This window comes from Cetorhinus maximus, chromosome 24 (assembly GCF_964194155.1).
Source record: "Cetorhinus maximus chromosome 24, sCetMax3.hap1.1, whole genome shotgun sequence".
NCBI classification, from domain to species: domain Eukaryota; kingdom Metazoa; phylum Chordata; class Chondrichthyes; order Lamniformes; family Cetorhinidae; genus Cetorhinus; species Cetorhinus maximus.
The window spans coordinates 33,514,567-33,538,916 of NC_135902.1; the positions used below are offsets into that span (position 1 = coordinate 33,514,567).

The window sequence follows — 24,350 nt, forward strand, 5'->3', positions numbered from 1 at the left end:
TAACATAGAAGATGAATTTCTTCCCTACTTTGGCGGGAAAAAAACATTTTATTAATAACTTAGTGACTGGAATAATTTAGCCTTGGAGAGGTAGTGATGAAATATGTTACATATGACATATAAGTGAGGTCATTTGTCTTGCTGCTAAGTTTGATACTTTAAAATCAGGCCACCATGCCATTGCAGTTTTAAGCTTGAAGTGAGTGTAAAACTGGCCTTTGGAGAGTTTTTGCCATTTGGAGATCAATTTTATACAGTATGTGTTCCATTTTTAGAGTAGATGGTGAAAATCCGAAGAATCGGAAAAACATTGCTGGAGGTTTTTTTGTGTAACAGAATGCAGTATATCAGCCAGATGTAAAGTTAAAATAAAAGTAGGAAGAAAAGAGAAAATAGGGAAACTAATGGGAAGACACTGCCAGCAGAAGTACAGTGACTATTTTATGTTAGTCTGAGACATCTGTGAGAAAGAATTTGCATTTATGTTGTGTCTTTCATGACTTCAGGATGAAAAGGCCACTCACTACAATCACTGGGGCCTATACTATAGTTAGCAGGAGAGACCTGAGATACTGGAACTATTTCTATTGGAACAGTGATGTCTTTTAAATTATATGAATTTTGACCAAGTGAATAGGGAAAGACTATTCATTCTGGTTGGAAAATCAGTGAAAATGAGTTATCAATTCAAAAGTGTCAAGAGTGAGAGAGATTGGGAGAAATTTAGGCAGAGAGCTTGTGGAGTATGGGACACTTTGCCACAGTGTTTGGGTGAGCCTGAGGCCATTGCTCTCTTAAGAATAAATTGAAGCCTTAAATGCCTCTATATATTTTAATACATGTAGTGTTGATGCCCAGGCTGCAACATCCCCATGTTTTCATTGTGAGGGTAAACATGTTTTGTTTTCAAGAAGCATCCTGAGCAGTGTAGTTAAAGACAATTTGTTCTTTGTAGGTGTTAAGTAACAGCTTGCACACACTCGTAAACAAAACACTTCATGTGACATGGTTCCATGTAAAGTACAGAACAAGTAAGCTGGCTGCAAATGTATCAACTTGTACCAGAAATTATACTACAAGTTGAGTATCTTTTATCCGAAACCCTTGAGGCCGATTGCATTTCAGAGTTCAGATAATTTTGGTTTTCATGTACTGCATATACATTTACATTACAATGGCTGAAGCCTAGGCTAGCTATAGTCTAAAGTAAATAAAATGGCTAGAAAAGTAAGATGAATCACTGAATAATAAATACAGCGTACCTGTAATAAGTTTCTTTTTGACATATTCACCAGAACAATCGCAAGGTAAACAGCGCAGACAAACAACTAGACTTCCTGCGCTAAAGGTTGATGAGAGTCAAAAAGTATGGTTTTTGGATGTGTTTTTTGGATTTACAGATAAAGGATACTCGACTTGTAGTATTTTAAGATGTCGCAACCTCTAATTTGACATGGTTCTGAAGAATGAGTTAAAAACTGTACCAAGACTCTCTTTATGATTCAGAAGTTTATCCATTGAGTAACTTAGCTGTACAGACCAAGCAGGTCCCAGGATTGATCCTCACTCATAGTTGACTTCAGCAGGAGCAGTGATTGATGACCATCCAGTTGACTTCTCTGATTATGGAGGGAAATTAGTCTTGAAGATTAAAAAAAAAATGAGGAAAGCTTGTTTCTGATGTTGATGTCAGGTGAGGTCAAGACAAAGCTCAAGCATAAATAACAACCATTAACACTATGTACTTGATGGACTTCACGAGAGATTGATAGAGAGAGAAGAAAATTGAAAGGGAAAATATATGTATAAAAGACCTGATTAGTTAACTAATGTAATTTTAAAACTATTTTTCTTCTTTTCGCTAATAGAAGGCAATCTACATAATCCAGCTCTTTTTGAAGGTCGTAAGCCACCTGTGTGGGAGATAGCAGAAGAGTATTTGGAGATTGTCAACCAATACCCTTGCCCACTTTCATTTGTCAGAGCTCATCTCTTCAAACTCTGGCATCACACGTGAGTAGATGAACAATTTTTTTTCAGTGTTGGCTTATTTGACATTGTCATTGTGGTTAATCATTTCACAGTGAACAGTCTAGATAACAATCTAAGCTTTGTTTACTTTGTAGTTGGTCTTTTTGATCGAAAATTAATGAAGTTGGAAGCTCATTTCAAGGTCAACCAGGATGCCAAGATCGTGGACTATCTGGTTTTGCCTAAATCGGTGTCAGGGGAAGGTTGGAGTTGATGGCAAGGGTATAGAGTTTGTAGTAGACAAAGCAATAGCTTTGGTCTTCCCAATATTTAGCTGGAGGAATCAATGCCTCATCCAAGACTGGCAGACAAGCAAGACAAGCAGGAAAGTGACAGTGGAAAGGTCAAAAGTGTGCTGGTAAGGTGCAACTGAGTGTCATCAATGTACATGTGGCAATTGACCTCATGGCTTTGGATTATGTCATTAAGGCCATTTACGTGGTGGAAGAAGCGCCAAGGGTGGATTTGTGAGGGTCTATGGAGGTGACTGAAGGGGTTTTAAAAAAAGTAGTTATTGCTGTGGATGCCCTGGATGTGATCAGATTGGTTGAAATTGAAACTAACAAGGGCTATCTCACAGAACTGGGTGATGGAGGTGATGCTTTGGGGAAGGATTGTGTGACCTATCGAAAGAGTAATGTAGCCATAACTAACTGTAAACCATGTTCGTAATCACTGATGCAATCATTGATTCAGGAAGAATTGAAAGAATTTGTATTTTTATAGCACCTTGTGTGGCCGCAGATATCTCAAAGCACTTTGCAGCCAATTAAATGTTTTGAAAATTAGTCACGTTTATACTGTAGGGAAAAAATGCAATCAGTTCACACAGTGAGCAAACAGCAATGAGATAAGTGCCTCAATAATCTGTTTTAGTGACATTGGTTGAGGGATAAATGTTAGCCTAGCCACTGAAAAAACTCCCCTGCTCTTCTTTGAATAGTGCCATGGAATCTTTTATGTTCATCTGAAAGGGCAGATGATTGTAAAACAGGTGTTTAATAGTCTCATCTGAAAGATGATACCTCCAATAATGCGGCACCCCCTCGTTGCAGCAGTGAGGTATCGACCTGCATTGTGCTCAAGTTTTGGAGTAAGGTTTGAAGATAATTTTTTATTCAGAGAGGGGTGCGACCACGGACTCAAGACTGACGCATCTCATTTCAAAATATATTGATTGGATCCCAAAATCTGGAGGACATGAAGTTTGCAACCGAAGTCAATGAAAATCAAGGGAAAGCTCTCCATTGATTGGAGTCATACCTAGCACAAAGGAAGATAGTTGTAGTTGTTGGAAGTCAATCATCTCAGTCCCAGGAGTTCCTCAGGGTAGTGTCCTAGGCCCAACCATCTTCAGCTGCTTTACCAATGACCTTCCTTCCATCAGAAGGTTAGAAGTGCGGATGATGTTTGCTGATGATTGCACAATGTTCAGTACTATTCACGATTCCTCAGATACTGAAGCAGTCCGTGTTCATATGCAGCATGACTTGGACAATATTCTGGCTTGGATTGAGAAGTGGCAAGTAACATTTGCATCACACAAGTGCCAGGCCAACAAGAGAGAATCTAACCATCCGCCTTGACATTCAACGGCAGTACCATCGCTGAATCCCTCACTATCAACACCCTGGGGGTTACCAATGAGCAGAAACTTAACTGGACTAGCCATATGAATACTGTGGCTGCAAGAGCAAGTCAGAGGCTGGGAACTTTGTGGCAAGTAACTCACCTCCTGACTTCCCAGAGCCTCTCCACAATGTAGAATACACAAGTCAGATGTGTGATGGAATACTTTCCACTTCCCTGGATGAGTGCAGCTCCAACAACACTCAAGAAGCTTGACACCATCGAGGATAAAGCAGCCTGTTTAATTGGCACCCAATCCACCACCTTAATCATTCGCTCTCTCCAACACCAACGTGCAGTGACTGTGTACCATATACAAGATGCACTTCAGCAACTCACCAAGGCTCCTTCAACTTCTTCCAAACTTATGACCTCTGCCACCTAGAAGGACAAAGGCAGCAGATGCATGGGAACACCACCCCCTGCAAGTTCCCCTCCAAGCCGCACACCATCCTGACTTGGAACTTTATCGCTGTTCCTTCACTGTCACTGGGCCAAAATCCTGGAAGTCCCTTCGTAACAGCACTGTGGGTATTCCTACGCCACTTGTGCTGCTGCCATTCAAGAGATGATTCACCAGCACTTTCTCAAAGGCAACTGGGGATGTGGGCAGTACATCATGAAAGAATAAAAAAAGGCAAACGCCAGTACAGGCACATCTCTCGTGCCTGGTTGTGTAAAGGAGTCAATCTGAAAGCTTCTACAATAAAAATAACATGTTTTCTTCAGGGGCCCGGGCCACCTGAACCTTTGGGGTGAAGCCCACATTGTTCATCTCAAGGCTAGTATGTCTTAACTCACTCCATTAATGGCCTCCAGAGATATGCAGGGTCTTGATTGAACCTAATTCCCACCCCAAATAAAATTGACCGCTGTGTCTATAGCAGGGACATCTGCACCAAGCAGCTAGCCAAGGCACCAGTGCATGCCAAGCCAGAGAAGAGCACTGACCTTTACTGACTCAGACCATCAAGCCCTCATGAAAGAAATTTAAGTTGGCATACACAAACTCCTGGGTGTGCATGTCAGCTAGCGTATCATGCATGCCACCTAGAATGATATTGCACTGGCACTCAGTGCTGACTCACTTACTCTCAGAATGGCACAACAGTGACAAAGAGGTTCAACTCTCTCACCAAGGCAGGGCAGGTAACATACTGAATACGTCCTTGGGCACCAACACACTTTGCATTCTTCAAAGCAGTTCCCTTATTAATAGTAATTACCTACATGCACAGCTTTGAAGCAGCTTCCTCCACTTCAGCAAGCTGATTCCTCCACATGTCTTAATTCGGCTTCCCATGCACATACTTCTCAACTGCTATTCCTCCCCTCACTTGTCATAACTTCTTGCAGGAGAAGTAGGACAAGCTGAGTTCTTGCAGAGAACTGACACGGACAAGATGGGCTGAATAGCCTCCTGTGTTGTAACCATTCTATGATTCTGAGAACCATTCTATGATCCGGAGAAGCAAGCCACCAAAGAGGGCATGCCCACCTTTAAATCCCTCAAGCCCAATGAGGAGAAGCCAGTGAACTCTGATCTTGCCATGAGAAATGTCAAAGTTGGGGGCATATTTCCAGCACCAGGTTAGTGTCTGAGCACCCACATTATATCCCTAGCATTCCTGTAAAGCAGCATGTGAACACAACTTTCCATCCTCCTCTGTGTCTTAACTCCAAGGAGATAATGTTCACTTATTCTTAGTTTCTTACCATCCTCACTTGCAGATCGATCACAGCAACAAGGGGGCAGAGGATCATAAACGGGAGGTTGGTGAGATAAAGAGCAAATGAAAATAAAATCTCTTCCTTGTTGATTAGGGTATAATGAGGATGATAAGGACCAAGTGACACCAGAGACCCTGGAGCATAATTCTATGTTCCTGCACCTTAATCCTTTTCTATGGTTCTAATGTCACAACTTGGTAATTCCTTACTCATTTCAGACAACAGCTCAGATACTTTCACCTAGGAGACAGATATGAGCTGCTTTAAAATTCCCTGCCTGGTAAGACAAGGGGTTTATCCTGCACTCCCAATTAGTTTTCCCCTCCCGCGTTCCATTTTCTCTTTTTGTCTGAATTCAGATGTGGAAAGGCTGCCTGTGCTAGACAATATCATTGAGGCACACACGTCTTTTTAACCAGGGGCCTGATAAAGACCCACACCATCTGCAACCTACCAGGAAAAGGTGGCAGCAGCAGGTGGTTCTGCCCTATAATTTTTAACAGGCCAGCAGGAGTACTACTGCTGTGGCACTGTGAGATTCACAGAGCACAAGGGAGCCAGAGAAATGGGAAATGGCTGAGGATGTGTTACCTTTTTAGTGAATTTGACACCCAGACCTTATGGAAAAAAAGAATGTTCAAGGAACATCATGGCTATTTGTAAGCTCCGAGATCAGTTAATGAGAGTAGGCAGTAACTGATAGATGTGGTTCTCATCTGCAGCAACATCTTGAAAACTTTGTCTTCATTTCAGGAATCAGCTAAGTGTTTGGCAGCTTCGCTGGAATGTGCAGCAGACCCTCAGCTAAGAAGCAGCCAGAGGCCTGTTGGTACCTTCACCTGCACAGACAATAACTGTGGTGGTAATGGAGAATGGAGAGAAACCCGCATAATGGTTTCCAGACCAATGTGATTGTGATGCATCCTGCTATGGCTCAGCACTTTCAGGATCTGCCAGTAGCTCAGATATCCCATTGATCATTGGAGCCATGCTTTCATATCCCAGTGGAACGGCAAAGGTTAGGGTCCACCTGCATGATTTTGTTGTCTCTTAAGAAAGCAGCACATTCCAGGCCTCCAGCCTTCCCCTCAGACGATCATGACAGTGAAATGTGGAAAGCGCCAACAGCTTCTTCGGAGCAAGTTCCAAAGGTGCAGCCAACAGTTGCTCCCTGCCAGGAGCAATTTGCAACAAGAGGAGTGGCCTACCCAGTTCATTTTGTAGAGAGTGAACAGGTAATCACCTCCTTCACTCAAATGATTATCGGCATGCTGTTGTAGGGGAAATGAGGCTGATGTGTTGGCATCAGTACAAAAGCAAAACATGTCAACACATCTGATGAAAGGTTGTCCATCTTGAAATGTTAGCTCTGTTTCTGTCTCCACAGATGCTGCCTGACCTGCTGAGTATTTACAGCATTTTCTGTTTACTGTCTTCATTTCAGATTTCCTACACAGAATTGTGCATTTTCATTTATTTAATACCCCTCCTGTAAAAGAAATGTCTTTTATGTGTTTAATATGGCAGAAAGGTGGTAAAGGAGGAATATTTGAGGGAGGAATGTGAGCTCTCTAAGGTGTGATGAAGTGGTGGGGTTTTAGGAGACTTTTGAAGTTGGGGAGGGTGATAATAACATGATGTGGCTTCTAATGTCTCTTTACAAAAGCAAAATACTGCAGACACTAGAAATACTCAGCAAGTCAGGCAACACCTGTGGCGAGAAAACCAGAGTTCATGTTTCTCAATGATTCCTTCTTTGGCTGTACCAATTTTTGTCTGCATATATTCTTGTGAAGCTCTTTGGGATGCTTTCACATGTTAAAGGCGCTATAGAAATGCAGCTTTCCATTCTTGTGTTCTAATTGCATTCTCCCTAAATTATGTTCAACCAGTTGTACCTTACTAATGTGAAGATGGACTCAATCTAAGCTGTACTCAAATTGAAATTAATCTATTTTCACTGCTGTCTCAGACTGAAGTTTAAGCATGCAATTTTTTGGCATCTATTTGAATAACATTGTGAGATTATGTGGAAAGTGTTATTTGAGACAAAGCTGTGGTGAATTTGTTTTCAATTGCCTCTGACTGAGTATTGCCGTAAAATTCATTTTTACCAAGTCTGATTAAGAACACAAATCTACACTAGCACCTGGAAATGCAATTTCAGCCTAAGGCCTGTTCCGACCTCCAATTGGCAACATAACTGGGTTGTTAGATTGAATGGGTGCATGGGTCCAGGTAAGACATGCGGGGAGCTGGTTCTTTTATAATAGAAAATGAATACGGACCCATTGTTCCCGCCATACCATGTAATAGAGTTCCAAAAGTAGGGTTCTTTAACAATAAAACTACCCTGCTCTGATGAAAGGTCATCATCCACCTGAAACTTTCACTCTGTTTCTCACCTGAGATGCTGCCTGATGTGCTGAGCATTTTCAGCATCTGTAGTATTTTGCTTTCGTGTTTGTGCCAGTTGCATGTGTGTTCCTGTGAAGCACCTTGGGACATTTTACTATGCTAAATACACTATATAAATGCAAGTTGTTGGTTGTACTTATCCTTGACAATGCCCTCCTGAAACTCTTGAATTTTTCAATGACTTTAAGGCATTACGCCAACTTCTTCATAATTTCAGGTCAAATTTAGAAAAAAAATCAATGGATAAAGTGCCATTGGTAGCTCTTATTTATGGAGCTACAAGTGGAAAGCAACTGAATTTTGTCTGGGTAAGATGGTACTTAGTGAATTGAAGTCATTGATGCCGTTCAGTTGATATCCGTGGTTAGAAAGAAAGCTGATTCTTCCTAAGATGTAGTGTAAGACTAACCTAAACTGAAGTGTCATTCTCAATGCACCTATGGTAATAAAGTTAAAAATCAAATCGCCTCTGTAATGTAGAAATTTTTTAAAAATACTGTTTTTGTTATTACAGATGGGTGAGCTAATGCCCAGTGAAAGGTGCATTCTTTCTGTAGATGAAGTGTGGTTATAAGTAAACGAAATTAACTGAAAATGTGTTGATCTATTTAGAATTAACATTATGATAGCTTCATTTCTATGTTATTGCTGTATTAGGTCAGAATTAAAACTTCTTGGGGAGTGCGGGGGGTGGTGGGGCGAAGTGTTCATTTTGCATTATGATATGATCTTGCCATTTATCCTGTAAGAAACAAGGGAAGAAATGGACCCTTGAATAATCACATGAATACTATAATTGCACAGATGTTAGCAGGCTTATATACATTGTCATTCTCTTGAAGTGTAGTCTGAACTAACTATAATAGTACCAGGTTATTATTTCCGTCGGTTTGCTGATCTGCAGGTTTGATTTATCTAAGTTGTTTGAGTTAATAGAACATGAGCTGGAATTTGAAGTGAATTTGAGGCCATTATTAAAATTACAAGTGCAGCTTGTGTAGGAGTTGAGTCTTACTTTTCAAAATGCACAAAGGGAAGCCTATTTTACTAAATACTGAACCCTTCACAGCTGGTTGGTTTTCTTTTCTTATCCTGTAAAACCCTCCAGTTGGATTAGTGATTATGTTTTTAAAAATAGAACCTTTTGGTGTACTGTCTGTTAAATTTATCAGTTTCCTAATGTGAATTGTACTGAATTGTGAGCTCTGGTTTTCACAGGCTGCAGGTGTACCATGAATTGAGGGAGGAATTAGCAAAGGTGAAGACTCTGGAGGCCATTGTAGAGGTCAATAAGGAACTTAAACGGAAGTGTCAGGTATGCCGGAACATGACAAACCTAAGTGGGACTGTGAACTCCTAAATTTTACCAATTTAAAAAATATATATATTTTAAGATGTTTGTTGTAGTAAAGCATTGAATGGGAAATATTTATATATTCTGCCAAAAGATTGTTTGGTAATTTAAAGTGACAGTGTTCCTGAGTGGGGTTTTTTTTTTTGCTTAGTATGTGGAGGCACTTTCCTATTTGTAAGTGGAAGTGAACTTCACTCAAATAAGAGGAGAATTTTACATTTAGTAAGTAATCTAGCACTAAGAGGATAGTTTTGATTTGCTTACTAAGCAAGGACTTGCAACATTTGTGCTCACTTTCTTGTATTATGCTACACCAAGATGTATGCCAGGCAAACATAATTTATAACTGTTTTCTGATTTCTATAGGTTGAAATATCTAATTGGAAGGAAGAAGAGGCTAGAGAAAACCATTTGCCCCTCCCTCACTGGATTTGTCAGCCATATGTCCGACCAGGGTAAGGGAGAAATGTTTTACCATGTATTAGAGTATTGCATAAATACAACATTGCTGCATGTGAGAACCACCCATCAACATAGGCAGGATGAGAGCATTACATTGGCAGGCATATTTGTAGCCTGAGTTAAGGAGATGTTCATCTTGACTATTGGAAAATGATACACTTGTGACATGCTCTCACTCAAAAAGAAGCTAGTATTTAAAGCTGCAATGGTGTAGGTCTATTTGGATTGAGTTGGGCTGGGGAGGCACTGAGAGCAGGGAGAGTGAGAATAATTTGAACATTTGGTGATGATATAAAATGGGCAATATCACATTGACTGTTTGTAATACATCATGCCCAATATTACTTTCCATTGAGATCAACTAAATAGACAATCGGGTGATTGATATAGGACATTTTATGCTACCAACAAGAGTTAAAATTATCTTCAGTGTGTCTCCTGACACCTCTTAATTGACAGATAATTAATAGAATTAAGAAATACAAATTAATTAATTGTAAGAGATGCCTGACAATGAGATAGCTGTATGGCTGCCTCAGCAACAGTTGAGTGGAGTGAGATATAGAATTTAACACTGGCACCGTGAAGGAGTTGATAAGGAAGGTACAAAATATTGGAAAAGTACTTAAACAAATCTTTAATTGCTGAGTTCAGTAAGAGACTTGAAACATAGAACATCATTTGGCTTGAACTCACCTCCATGAATAGATTCATTTTTTTTTCAATTTTACAGTGATTAAAACTCTTTCAGAGCAGAATCAGCACTAAAACCATGGTAATAATTAAGTGTTCTAATCCAAATGATTTGCAGTGAAGGAAAATTGCCCTCTTATTTGCTCAACTTATTAAAATGCTGATAGGAACACCAGTAAAGTAGATGACGCCTGCATTCTTTGATTTATGCTGCACAGTTGAAGGTAGTAGTACAGTTTAATGTGGTAAACAACTGAAGTGAGCCATTTAATTATCAAAACAAAAGATGACCAAAAAAAAAGTGAGAAAATAAACCTTGAGGGTGAATTGCAAGTAATATAAGAACAGACAGTAAGAGCTTCATTAAATATATAAAAAGGAAGAGAGAGGCCAAAGTGAACATAGGACCCTTAGAGAATGAGGCTGGGGAAATAATAGTGGGGAACCAGGAAATGGCAGAAGAGTTGGATAAATACTTTACATCAGTTTTCACAATGGAAGACACTAATAGCATTCCAAAAATACGAAATAATCAAGGGGCAAAAGGGGAGGCGGAAATAAATACAATAACTATCACTAGAGAAAAAGCACTAGGGAAACTAATGGGGCTAAAGGCCGATAAGTCCCCTGGACCTGATGGGTTGCATCCTAGGAAATTAAAGGTGAGGTGAGAGTGACTGCCCTTGACATCAAGACAGCATTTAACAGAGAGTGACATCAAGGAGTCTTAGCAAAACTGGAGTCAATGGGAATCAGGGGGAAAACTCTCCACTGGTTGGAGTCATACCTAGCACAAAGGAACATGGCTGTGGTTGTTGGAGGTCAATCATTTTAGCTCTAGGACATCACTGCAGGAGCTCCTCAAGGTAGTGTCCTCGGCCCAGCCATCTTCAGCTGCTTCATCAATGACCTTCCTTCCATCTTAAGGTCAGAAGTGGGGATGTTCGCTGATGATTGTGCTATGTTCAGCACCATTTGCGAATCCTCAGATACTGAAGCAGTATATGTGCAAATGCAGCAAGACCTGGACAATATCCAGTCTTGGTCTGACAAGTGGCAAGTAACATTCGCACCACACAAGTGTCAGGCAATGACCATCTCCAACAAGAGAGAATCCAACCATCGCCCCTTGATGTTCAATGGCATTACCATCACTGAATCCCCTACTATCAACATCCTGGGGGTTACCATTGACCAGAAACTGAACTGGACCAGCCATGTAAATACTGTGGCTACAAGAGCAGGTCAGGTCAGAGGCTAGGAATTGTGTGACGAGTAACCCACCTCCTGACTCCCCAAAGCCTGTCCACCATCTACAAGGCCCAAGTCAGGAATGTGATGGAATACTCCCCACTTGCCTGGATGAGTGCAGCTCCCATAACACTTCAGAAGCTTGACACCATTCAGGACAAAGTAGCCTGTGTGATTGGCACCACATCCACAAACATTCACTCCCTCCATCACCGATGCACAGTAGCAGCAGTGTGTACCATCTGCAAGATGTACTGCAGGAATTCACCAAGGCTCCTTTGACAGCACCTTCCAAACCCATGACCAGTACCACCCGGAAGGACACGGCAGCAGATAGATGGGAACACCACAACCTAGAAGTTCCCGTCCAAGTCACTCACCATCCTGACTAGGAAATATATCACCGTTCCTTCACTGCCACTAGGTCAAAATTCTGGAACTCCCTGTGGGTATACCCACACCACATGGACTGCAGCAGTTCAAGAAGGCAGCTCACCACCACCTTCTCAAGGGCAACTAGGGATGGGCAATAAATGATGGCCCAGTCAGCGACGCACATCCCATGAATTAATAAAAAAAAAAGCTACACAAATAGTGGATACACTGGTAGTAATCTTCCAAGAATCCTTAGATTCTGGAAAAGCCCCAGAAGATTGGAAAACTGCCGATGTAATGCCCTTATTCAAAAAAGGGAGGGAGACAAAAAACATAATTAATGGGCCAGTTAGCTTAACATCGTCATTGGGAAAATGTTAGAGTTTATTATAAAGGATGTAATAGCAGAGCATTTAGAAATGCACAATATAATCAAGTAGAGTCAGAATGGTTTCATGAAGGGAAAATCATTCCTGACAATTTTATTAGAATTCTTTGAGGAGGTAACAAGCAGGATAGATAAAGGGGAACCAGTAGATGTAATATATTTGGATTTCCAAAAGGCGTTCAGTAAGGTACTGCACATAAGACGACTTAATAAGATAAAAGCCCATGGTGTTGGGTATAGTATATTAGCATGGCTAGGGGATTGGCTAACTAATAGAAGACAGAGAGTTGGGATAAGGGGGACATTTTCAGGATGGCTACCTGTAACTAGTGGAATGGCACTGTGACCAGTGCTGGGGCCACAGTTATTTACAATATATACTAATGACTTAGATGAGGGAAGTGAATGTACTATTGCCAAGTTTGCAGATGACACAAAAATAGCTGGGAAGGCAAGTGGTGAGGATGACACACAGAAGCTACGGAGGGATATAGACAGGTTAAGTGAGTGGGCAAAAACTTGGCAGATGGAATATAATGTGGGAAAATGTGAGGTTATGCATTTTGGCAGGAGGAATAAAGGAGTTGAATATTATTTAAATGGAGAAAGACTGCAGAAGGCTGCAGCACAGAGGGATTTGGGAATCCTTGTGCATGAATCCCAAAAAGCTAACATACAAGCTCAGCAGGTAATAGGAATGGCAAATGGAATGTTGGCCTTTATTTCAAAGGGAATGGAGTATAAAAATAGGGAAGCCTTGATAAAATTATACAAGGCACTAGTTGTACCACACCTAAAATACAGTGAACAGTTTTGGTCCCCTTAACTAAGGAATTGGAGGCAGTCCAGAGAAGGTTCACTAGGTTGATCCCGGGTATGGAGAGATTTTCTTATGAGGAGAGGTTGAGTAGGTTAGGCCTGTACTCATTGGAGTTTAGAATAATGAGAGGCGACCTTATTGAAACATATAAGATTCTTATGGGGCTTGACAGGGTAGATGTTGAGAGGTTGTTTCCCCTTGTGGGAGAGTCTAGGACCAGAGGGCATAATCTCAAAGTAAGGGGTCGCCCATTTAAGACAGGGATGAGGAGGAATTTCTTCTCTGAGGGTAGTGAATTTGTGGAGTTCATTACCACACATGGCTGTAGAGGTTGCGTTGTTAAGTATATTCAAGACTGAGATAGACATTTTTAATCAGTAAGGGAATAAAGGGTTATGGGGTAAAGGCAGGAAAGTGGAGTTGAGGATTATCAGGTCGGCCATGATCTCATTGAATGGTGGAGCACACTCGAAGGGCCGAATGGCCTACTTCTGCTCCTATGTCTTATGGTCTTACAGCAGGAAGCAATGTGCACACACAACACCTATGTCGGATTTTCTCACCTTCAGCGTCAGTCCTACCTGAACACAGTTACTATTTGAAATGTTTCTGGTCATGAATCTTACCTGTAGTATGCAGAGCCTGGATCCACTTTCATCAGTGTTAGGGGGTGCCATTTTATGGGTGAGGCTCAGTTGTGCTGTCTTCTGGGTAGACACAAAATTGCTGATGTCTGCCATGTATCACTGTAGGTCATGCCATATAAGTTGACCCAACATATAAGACAACCCAATTTTCTCGACGACAAAATTCATGTTGAGGCCTATACTCAACTGTGTAAGTCAACCCTTTTTTCTGCTAAGAAATACTAAGCTTTCATTAGGAGTCGGCCTCAATTTATCACTTCAGAAATGCATGTTCTATCTATCACCTTAGAAGTTGCATGGGTATTTAAGACACCCCACGCTCTTGGCAACTGACAAACAGAAATTGATCCTCTGGCAAAAGGGATGTAGTACGAAACTGATTTCAAGCCATAAGTTATAACTTTTGCAAACTTGTCCAATAACAATGCTTCAGCGAGGGAATTTAGTATTAGTGAAAGACTAGTGTGAGAATGGAAGAAGAATCTGAAGAAGATGCCCAAGGCTAAATGCGCCATGAGAACAGGGACCAGCCACTGGCCTGATCTTGAGAAGCATGTATCGGAAAGTGACCTCGAAAACTAGCAGAATGATTATGTCATTACCAGAAGCGCAATATGTATATACGCACTTAATTGGGCCAAATCAAATCCTGAATCCAGCAAATGTTTCGGACCAACAGCTGGACCAATACTGTCTAGTGTTGCGGCAGAAGACCAAGATCGCTCAGAGACTACCAAGAGACCTCGATGCCAAAATTACCGGTTTAAAATGGTTCATCATCAGACAGCAAAAGCATAAGTACCCATTATGTCACATCAGCAACATGGTTAAAACACTCCTGAATTTCGATATGCCCAGCAAACGAAGAGTCGGAAGCTTTCAAAACCATTCTAGTGAAAACCTCAGGACATGAGAAGACAAGACTCATGACAGTATTAACCTGCATGGCTGACAGAACAAAATTAAAGCCTATGGTAATTTTCAAACATAAAAACAGTGCTGAAGATCAAGTTCCCTGTCGGAGATTTTGTGCGTGTCCGTGACAACGATTGGATGAATGAGATTGGAGTGTAGTTGTGGATCAATAATGTGTGGAATAGGCGTCCTGGTGGCCTATGCGAAAATTTCAACTTATTAGTGTGGGACGTGTTCAGATCCCATATAATCGATAAGACCAAGAGGCCCCGATGAAGAAATAACACCCAAATTGCAGTTATGCCAGGGGGTCTAATGTCTGTAGTTCAACCTCTGGATGTGTACCTCAAGGATCATGTTTGCATCGAATTGAATAGATGGATGATTGACGGAGAAAAAAACCTTCACAAAGAGTATAGGTATGCATGCTTGATGTTTTGTGTGGTTTCATTGTCAAATCGTGGAATGCTGTTAGTGCATTAAAGTGTCATCAAATCGTCCAAAAATGTGGAATATCCAATTCAGTTGACGGAGAGGAAGATGATCTGTTGTGGAGGGATGATTCCGAAAGAGAAAGCACCAAATCTGATCCAGAGTGAGATCCTTACGATGATGTCATAACCAAATGACTCAGAATGAATTTGATGAACTCTTTGCATTGGATGCTGAAGACAATGAATTTGACAGTTTTTAAAATGTTTTAATTGTGGACAAAGGTATCCTTATAGAATTAATTCAATCAAATGTGTTACATTGATGTCATTTGAATTAGCAGTGTTATTTTTACCCACATTTCAAAATGGCAACCACCTAAACCACATTGGCAGTTCACATTTTATCCTCGATGCATGTGCCAACCCCTGTTTTTGGAAGGAGTTTTTGAGACTTCAAAGGTTGACTTATAGGCTGTGACCTACGGTATTCACTAAATAATGGGATTTATTCTCAGGCTGTTGGGAAGAGGGGATGAAGCACCAGAGGTAATTTTCACTTTTGGTGATAGTCTAAATAAGACACTGTTGGATTGGCTGCATGTTATACACTTCTGATTTTCACTTCCATTGATGGGGCTTTGTAATGCCTTCCTCTCTTTTCAACATGAGTCCAGCATTTAGTTGCTTGAGATCTTGGCCTTGACTCAGTGGAAGCCTTGGTGCTGTCTTCCAACTGCTTCTGCATCTTCTGGATTCCTTGCTGCCTGTTCTGGTATGGCAGCTGCTTCCCCTCCAGAGCACTGTTGGAATTCTCCCTTTTAGTATTGATGGCCCTTTTTATGCAGTGGGAAACCTTGGGAACCCACATGTATCACAAGTGACTCCTGACCCAGGGAAATTGGTTGGGGTTGGCACAGATTTAGAGGGGTGTGTGGCGGTCAGCAACATTGGAAATCCATCCCAAAGAGAAGAATCCAAAAACATGCCATATCGTTGCTTATTCTAATTCTTTTCCAAAGCCTCAAAACTGTGGTATTATTTACCTACAACAGTGTTCAAGCTTTTATTATGCAAATTTGGTGTAATCTAATATCTACTTTCAGATTTGTTTCATTTCTTTTACTCTTTTCAATTTAGATGGCGTCCTCAATTTCACCTTGGTTTATCAATTTTAGAAATGAAGAAGCAACATTTCTTAGTTTCAAATTTTTTAAATATTTGTGTAGTATTGCAACTTTAATTGTAACTTACATTGTTCAGTCAGTTTCCTACAGTATTCTTCCACTTAGAAATATTGTCTTTAAATTGTCATCAACTGGGGAAGGGAAGCACAAGAGTAGTTTTGACTGTCAATTCTACAGGGAGAAATATGCCATGTTCCATCTTCAGTTCCCATGAGAGGATGTCAGGTGGATTTCCATAAGTAGTTGATGTGACTGTGCCGAAATCAGGTACAGATATCCATGGAAGTTTTATTATTAAATGCCCAATCTTCTTTTCCAATGAAAAACCCTATGACAGTTTGATACTTTTTCTAGGACTGCTGTTCAGGTCACTAAAGAACGTAATACTTCTAGAACTAGGGTGCACAGTTTAAAAATAAGCGGTCTCCCATTTAAGACAATGATGAGGAAATTTTTTTTCTCTCTCAGAAAGTCATTAGTTTGTGGATTCTCTTCCCCAGAGAGCAGAGCTGAGTTAGATAGATTCTTGATTGACAAGGGAGTCAAAGGGCATAGCGGGTAGAGAGGAAAGTAGATTTGAGGCCACTATCAGATCAGCCATGATCTTATCAAATGGCAGAGCAGGCCCGAGGGACTGAATGGCCTGCTCCTAATTCATACATTTGTAAGTTGATTATTGTTTTAATGTCTTTACTCACTGCCAATTTACCAAACCTGTAATGTGCTGACTAACTGACCTTTGTAGCTACAAGTTGACTGAAAATTGTTTTTCATTGAGCCACTGTATGAAGTTCCCTATTTATCTTAGTTAAACTTTTTCTCTTCTCTAATGGTTTTCTGCAGACTCTACATTTTTAACATGCTGAAGCATGCTTGAATGATGATGTAATTTTATCTGATATTACTGTATGCTTGTGGAGCCTTAATCTCCAAGCAGATGCTATACATCATCCCCCTTCACTCTCGTCCAGTGAACTAAAATTTTATATTGTTCATCCCTCTGAGGAACAGTATGGTAAATGTTTATGGGGCTGTAGAATAATCATAGTGTTTTGGGGGTGTATATACGTTGAAGACTAAAGTGTGGTTTAATAAGTGTGGCCATAAATGATTACAGTGGAAATGCAACTCTCTGTTCTCTGGTATGTGATTTAATGGAGTTGAAAAATGGTCATTGTTCAGAATTGATCACCCAGTTCCTTAAGAGCATTTAACTGTTCATCATTTTCAAGTAACAAAATAAAGCCTAGATTTTCTTCCTGATAGGCCTGCTGACGTTAGTTTAACGAAGCCACCATTGGCTCCAAGTTATACCCCAGGTTCAGCCTAATTTAAGTAGATTTGGCAGTCTCCCAGCAGTATTCCCACTTGTACTTGGGAGCTCACCATGGAGGAAGGGGGAACTTGCCACATGGGAAATGCACTAGTTTAAGGGACACAGGCAAGCAAACTCATTATGGTGAAATTTACATCTCGCTGGGGTATTTGAAGGCAGGGGACACATTAAATAAAATGGGTGGCCAGCCAACCCCTCATCTTGTCTCCCAAATTACAGGGGGTGGGTAAGGCATCAGGCAGCCCGCCCACCCTTGGGCCTATTGAGGCTCTTAAGTTACCAAATAATTGCCACTTAAGGGCCCCAATCTAACTCCGCCCCATTTTTTCAGTCTGCTGGGGAAGGCGGGATAATGTCGAGCAGCTCGGCAGCTTTCACTGCACAGGCTGCTGGTGGGCAGGAAGGAATGTATCTGCTTTGGGGGTCTCCTGTGCCCATTCCCCCCCACCCCACCACCACCACCGCGTATTATCGCAGCAGGGCAGCTGGATTTCTGGTCGGCGCAGTGCCTACGGAGCTTTTAGCCAAGGGTCAGGTAACCCATCCCTCCATAAAATTCACACCATTGTAAAAGTTAAATTCCTGATGTGAAGTGGCAAATCAACCATGTAGAGGTGCCATTCCATTATGCTGCAAACCACCCATCCTGCCTTCTTCATTTGAAATGTTGATGTTGTACGTCCTCTTTTGGGTAAGCTGGACAGCTCATACGTGCAGGCATCGCCAGTGCCCATCATTGCTAAGGCAGTAATAACTGAAAATGTGACTTCTAAGGTCATTATGGGTGAGTGCTTCAGCAATCCAGCCACTTTTCGAGAAAAATCCAAATCATAAGAAAATGGGCAAGATCCTTGGTGATGGATTGCCACTGAATTTTCAAACCCATTATGGCTACTAAAGTGACAGTGATGATGAAGATTATTCTGCCTTTAGGTGTCTTTGTTTATATTTTGAAGATTTTTTTTCAGTCTCTAGGATTACTCAAATGAAATAATCTGCCTTATGTCTAAGTGTGTCTAATTCTAATTGATGAAAATTAAAGTATACTTGCTTTTTACATTGAACATGATGATGTGGTCTGATTGGTTGTACCCACTGTAATAGAAAAACACTGTTTGTCTGAACAAAAAATTATTTGCTTCAAAGCATTCAGTTTGAAGAACCCGTGGATTTAAATTTTGAATTGTCATTCACCAAGATGTACCTGAATAATTTGATAATGCAGTGGAATCAATGGCTTTCCGAGTTCTTGCACATTGCAAAGACTCTCAAATTCTATCACATCATTTAAAACTAATTTCTTCCTGCTGCTCTCCACACAGTATATTTTTATTAGTCAATATTTTGAATATATTTCTTACAACAGACTTCAGAGTATAATTAAAGGAGGTTGCTGAGTTAGAAATGTGCTGCTGTTCTAAATCAGAGTATTGATATAACCATCAAAATTTTCACCAACATACTTTAGCTTCACTTCTTACAATGAAGCTGTACTTGACTATGGACTGTGGACAATTTTTGTCTATTGGCTCACATCCACATAGAAACTTACCCAATTTCACATGTGACACATAAAGCTGAGGACAGAGGATATTTTGAGCATAACAGTCAGGGCCGAATTTGAACTGGCCCCCAGAAGTGACCAGCCCGTGCACTTCACTATCCAGTCTTCCCAGACTAATGTTTATTCCTGTCCTTGTTAATAGCAAAAAGGTTTCTGGCTAATTAGACCAGTTTGGTTTCAGCCTTGGCTCAATGATAGTACTCTCACCTCTGAGTCCGTAAGTTGTTGATTCAAGCTCTGCTGTGGATTTAGAGTAATTAGTCTCAAAACAATCGGGGAAATCTCTGTCAATACTTTTTTGGAAATCTGAGGCTGCTGTGGCTCATTCAAGGATTCATGAGATGCTTGTCATCACTGTCAACTAGCAGGCTGCGCTCAAAAGTTGGCCCAATTTCAGACTTAACAGCTCGGCATCTGCCAGGGAAGTCTGATTCACTTTGCTCTCTAGCATCAGGTGGACATAGTTCTTGGGGGGTGTCACAAGGATAGTGCTGCCATATGAGACTGGGCTATGTTTCCGCATACCAAGTGGCCATTTTAACCCTAACAATGGAAGGTAAAATCAGGCAGAGTAAAGTGGGCAGCCAATCTCATCCCTTCAGTTTCCTTGCTTAAGTGAGTTAAATAATTGTTTGGTAGTACTGGACTTGAGTATTGCTGAGAAAAGAGACATGTCAGAGCTTGTTGTCTTGCACTCTTCAGGACACTTTGCAAGAATACCAATATAGAGGGAAAGACAACAATTTATACTATATGTGAAGAGAGTGCTCATTGGTTGGCAAGTGGACTCTGATTGTTAGAGGCATTGCCATGGAGAATGGACCAGCGATAGCGACTGACAGTTAACTGCCAAGCATCGTTTGAAATTTAATTAAACCAGGCAGCTCGACCCTGATTGGTCAAGGCATTGCCTGAGGAATGAGTCTGCGAATGGCTGTCACTTATTTTGTTTAGCTGAAACAGGCGCAATGTGTGTACATATTCTTTCTGTCTGCAAAGAACAGGGCTCTGTGTATTAATATATGTAGCTCCCAGTACATGCAAATGCGTCACACTGTGAGCTTGACTGACAATCTTAAATTGGTTGTCAGTGTAGTTCTTAGCACATTGAGGATTATTTAGCAAATGTTGTCTAATCATGGAATCACATCTAATGTTGGACACTGTGTTTGAGTTTTGCAAGCACGGGCTAGTTGGGCACGGTCTGTACAGTGGCTGGGACATGCTGTTTGATATGATCCGCCAGTCTTTGGGATGCACGGCCTACATACCTAGCATCACACTGGCACTGAAATTCATCTACCACATTACTCATTTGTGAGATAGGCAGAAAGTCTTTTTGGCAAAATCCACCACTTTCTCCCAGCTGCAGATAATGGTTGGTCCTATGGCCGACAGAGAAACTTTAGCAGTTTGTCCCAGGAAACGATCCCTTGGCATTGATAACACAGGCTTGTAACAACCTCATCAACTATCACTTCAGCTAACTGAAGTTCTCTTGCCAGTGACCTTGTTCGTCCTATTTTATTTTACTACTTTCTTAACATATGATCTTGGCAAATAGCCAATCCAAGATGGTTTTAACTGAAGTTATTGGGATCAAAATTTAACATTTTCACGATTTTAACAATGAAGCACATGCACAAAATTAAATTAAAACATTTTTATTTGCATTGACGAAGATTGGTTTGAGTTGCTGGTGTTGGTATGGAACTCGGGGGGAGAGAGACTGCGAGGTTCTTGAGCAAATTGATACAGGGAGTGACAAGTTATTGGAGGTGTTGGCAGGCTTAAAAGTGGACAAATCTCCAGGTCCGGATGATTTGTGTCCCAGACTGCTGAGGGAGGCAAGGGAGGAGATCGCAGGGGCTCTGACCCAAATTTTTAATTCCTCTCTGGCCACAGTGGAGGTGCCAGAGGACTAGAGAACAGCTAATGTGATTCTGCTATTTAAGAAGGGTTGTAGAGATAAGCCAGGGAACTACAGACCAGTGAGTCTCACGTCAGTGGTAGGGAAACTATTGGAGAAAATTCTGAAGGAGAGAATCTATCTCCACTTGGAGAGGCAAGGTTTGATCAGAGATAGTCAGCAAGGCTTTGTCAGACGGAGGCCATGCCTAACAAATTTGATTGAATTTTTTGAGAAGGTGACCAGGTTTGTAGATGAGGGTAGTGCAGTTGATGTAGTTTATATGGATTTCAGCAAAGCCTTTGACAAAGTCCCACATGGGAGACTTTTCAAGAAGGCAAATGCACATGGGATACAGGGTAATTTGATAAGGTGGAGTCAAAATTGGCTTAGTTGTAGGAGGCAGAGGGTGATGACAGAAGGCTGCTTTAGTGACTGGAAGCCTGTGTCTAGTGGCGTACCACAGGGATCTGTGCTGGGTCCCCTATTATTTGTCATTTATGTAAATGACACAGATGACTATATGGGGGGTAGGATTAGTAAGTTTGCGGATGACACAAAGATTGGCCGGATGGTTAACAGTGAGGTTGAGTGTCTTGGGATACAGGAAGATAAAGACGGGATGGTCAAATAGGCAGATAAGTAGTCGATGGAATTTAACCCTGAAAAGTGTGAGGTAATACACTTTGAAAGGAGTAATTTGACAAGGAAGTATTCAATGAACGGCATGATACTAGGAAGTTCTGAGGAACAAAGGGACCTTGGCATGTGTGTCCGTAGATCTCTGAAGGCAGAGGGGCATGTTAGTGGGGTGGTGACAAAGGCATATGGGACACTTGCCTTTATCAGTCGAGGCATCGATTACAAAAGTAGGGAGGTCATGTTGGAGTTGTATAGAACCTTGGTGACGCCACAGCTGGAGTACTGTGTGCAGTTCTGGTCGCCACATTATAGGAAGGATGTGATTGCACTGGAAGGGGTGCAGAGGAGATTCACCAGGATGTTGCCTGGGATGAAACATTTAAGTTATGAAGAGAGGTTGGATAGACTTGGGTTGTTTTCATTGGAGCAGAGAAGACTGAGGGTGACCTGATCCAGGTGTACAAGATTATGAGGGGCATGGACTGGGTGGATAGGGAGCAGCTGTTCCCCTTAGTTGAAGGGTCAGTCATGAGAGGACATAAGTTCAAGGTGAGGGGCAGGAGGTTAAGAGGGGATGAGTGGAAAAACTTTTTTACCCAGAGGGTGGTGATGGTTTCAAATGCGCTGCCTGGGAGGGTGGTGGAGGCGGGTTGCCTCACATCCTTTAAAAAGTACCTGGATGAGCACTTGGCACGTCATAACATTCAAGGCTATGGGCCAAGTGCTGGTAAATGGGATTAGGTAGGTAGGTCAGGTGTTTCTCACGTGTCGGTGCAGACTCGATGGGCCAAAGGGCCTCCTCTGCACTGTGTGATTCTGTGATTGCCTTTGTGATGGTTAGTTATTATGAACCATATTGAAACAAAGCAATGCGATACCTTTGGCTACCACTTCTCTAATTATGTATTCTATACTTTGTCTCAACCATCCATCTTTCTTAAAAGCAAAAAACTGCAGATGCTGGAAATCCAAAACATAAACAAAAATACCTGGAAAAACTCAGCAGTTTTGGCAGCATCTGCGGAGAGGGACACAGTTAACGTTTCGAGTCCGAATGACCCTTCAACAGAGGGTCATTGTTGAATAATAGAACAGAGATGAAATATAAGGGGAGGGTGGGACAATTAGAGCTGGATAGAGGGCCAGTGATAGGTGGAGATAACCAAAAGATGTCACAGACAAAAGGACAAAGAGTTGTTGAAGGTGGTGATATTATCTAAAGAATGTGCTAATTAAGGGTAGAAAGCAGGACAAGCAAGGTACAGATAGCCCTAGTGGGGGTGGGGTGGGGTCCCATTATTTTTAAATGTATTTCCATCCATTGTTTTATCTCTACCTTTTAGCCTTTTTCGATTCCTTCATCCCACCCCATCCCCACTAGGGCTATCTGTACCTTGCTTGTCCTGCTTTCTACCCTTAATTAGCACATTCTTTAGATAATATCACCACCTTCAACATCTCTTTGTCCTTTTGTCTGTGACATCTTTTGGTTATCTCCACCTATCACTGGCCCTCTATCCAGCTCTACTTGTCCTACCCTCCCCTTAAACCAGCTTATATTTCACCTCTCTTCTATTTTTACTTAGTTCTGTTGATGGGTCATTCGGACTCGAAACGTTAACTGTGTTCCTCTCCGCAGATGCTGCTGAGTTTTTCCAGGTATTTTTATTTTTGTTTTCAATCTTTCTTATTTGACGTGCAGAGTTACTATTTTTGGTTCTTTCTTTTGGTTTTCATGAAATTGTATGGGCTTCTTGGATAACTTAGGATTTTTTTAAAGCAAAACCTAAATAAAATATTTTGCTCTTCATCCCCTTATTTGTGTACCTTTCATCAATAACCTAATTTCGGTTTGAGTGTACAATCAGCAGCTTGCCTGTGTCAGCGCTTCTAGCAAATATGCCAAACCATTCTGGGTGAATTGTCTAATTGTTTTCTCTGCTTTCCTATGGGGAAGCAGCTCACTGTTCCTGATGTCTTTTTTTAGGCTGCTTGCGTTTTCTTTCTGTATAACATAATAGGGTGAATTCTCGAACAAGTTTTTGACTTATCATTCCCATATCTTGAACTTTTGGCTGAGGCAGCTGTTTGAATTTTATTCTTTTTCAATATTTCCACAGCCTTGTTTAATATTGCTGCTTAAAAGAATAAGCCAGAGGCTGATCCTAGGCCAAGCTCTTTGGTTAGCCAGAGGGAGAAGTGCAAATATGGGCCGAGCAGATGTTCTACTTTCTGTATTTTTCTGTTTTATTTCCTTCCGACAGGCATGTGCTTACGGTAGAGATTAGAAGCTTATCGTGTTGGGCTTTTGGGCACATAAATGTGGCCCACATTCTTGACACATCTTGTTGATATTCTTGTGAGGTGTGCTACCATTGTAGAAATATTATTACAGATAAAATATGATTAGTAGATTATTATTTAATTACCATCAAGTAACATTGAATTATGCCATGTGTTTTATACCTACTAGCACAGTATGATATCTACAATACTTAGAGTTCATGTTTTCTGCTAGTTATTTGCAAACATTTCAAAGTGGCATCTATTAAGTTCCTTCCTTTTTG

At 41.1% G+C, this 24,350-nt stretch overlaps 1 protein-coding gene across 3 annotated transcripts in view; it reads left to right on the plus strand.

Moving 5' to 3' along the window:
• Window positions 1-24,350, plus strand: part of dus1l (dihydrouridine synthase 1-like (S. cerevisiae)) — a 60,662-nt gene that overhangs the window by 17,830 nt on the left and 18,482 nt on the right. For all 3 annotated transcript variants that reach the window (XM_078570975.1, XM_078570976.1, XM_078570974.1), the window contains exons 8-10: window positions 1,869-2,013; window positions 9,028-9,124; window positions 9,530-9,618. In XM_078570975.1, coding sequence (XP_078427101.1) covers window positions 1,869-2,013; window positions 9,028-9,124; window positions 9,530-9,618 — 331 coding nt within the window. The remainder of the gene's footprint in view (window positions 1-1,868; window positions 2,014-9,027; window positions 9,125-9,529; window positions 9,619-24,350) is intronic.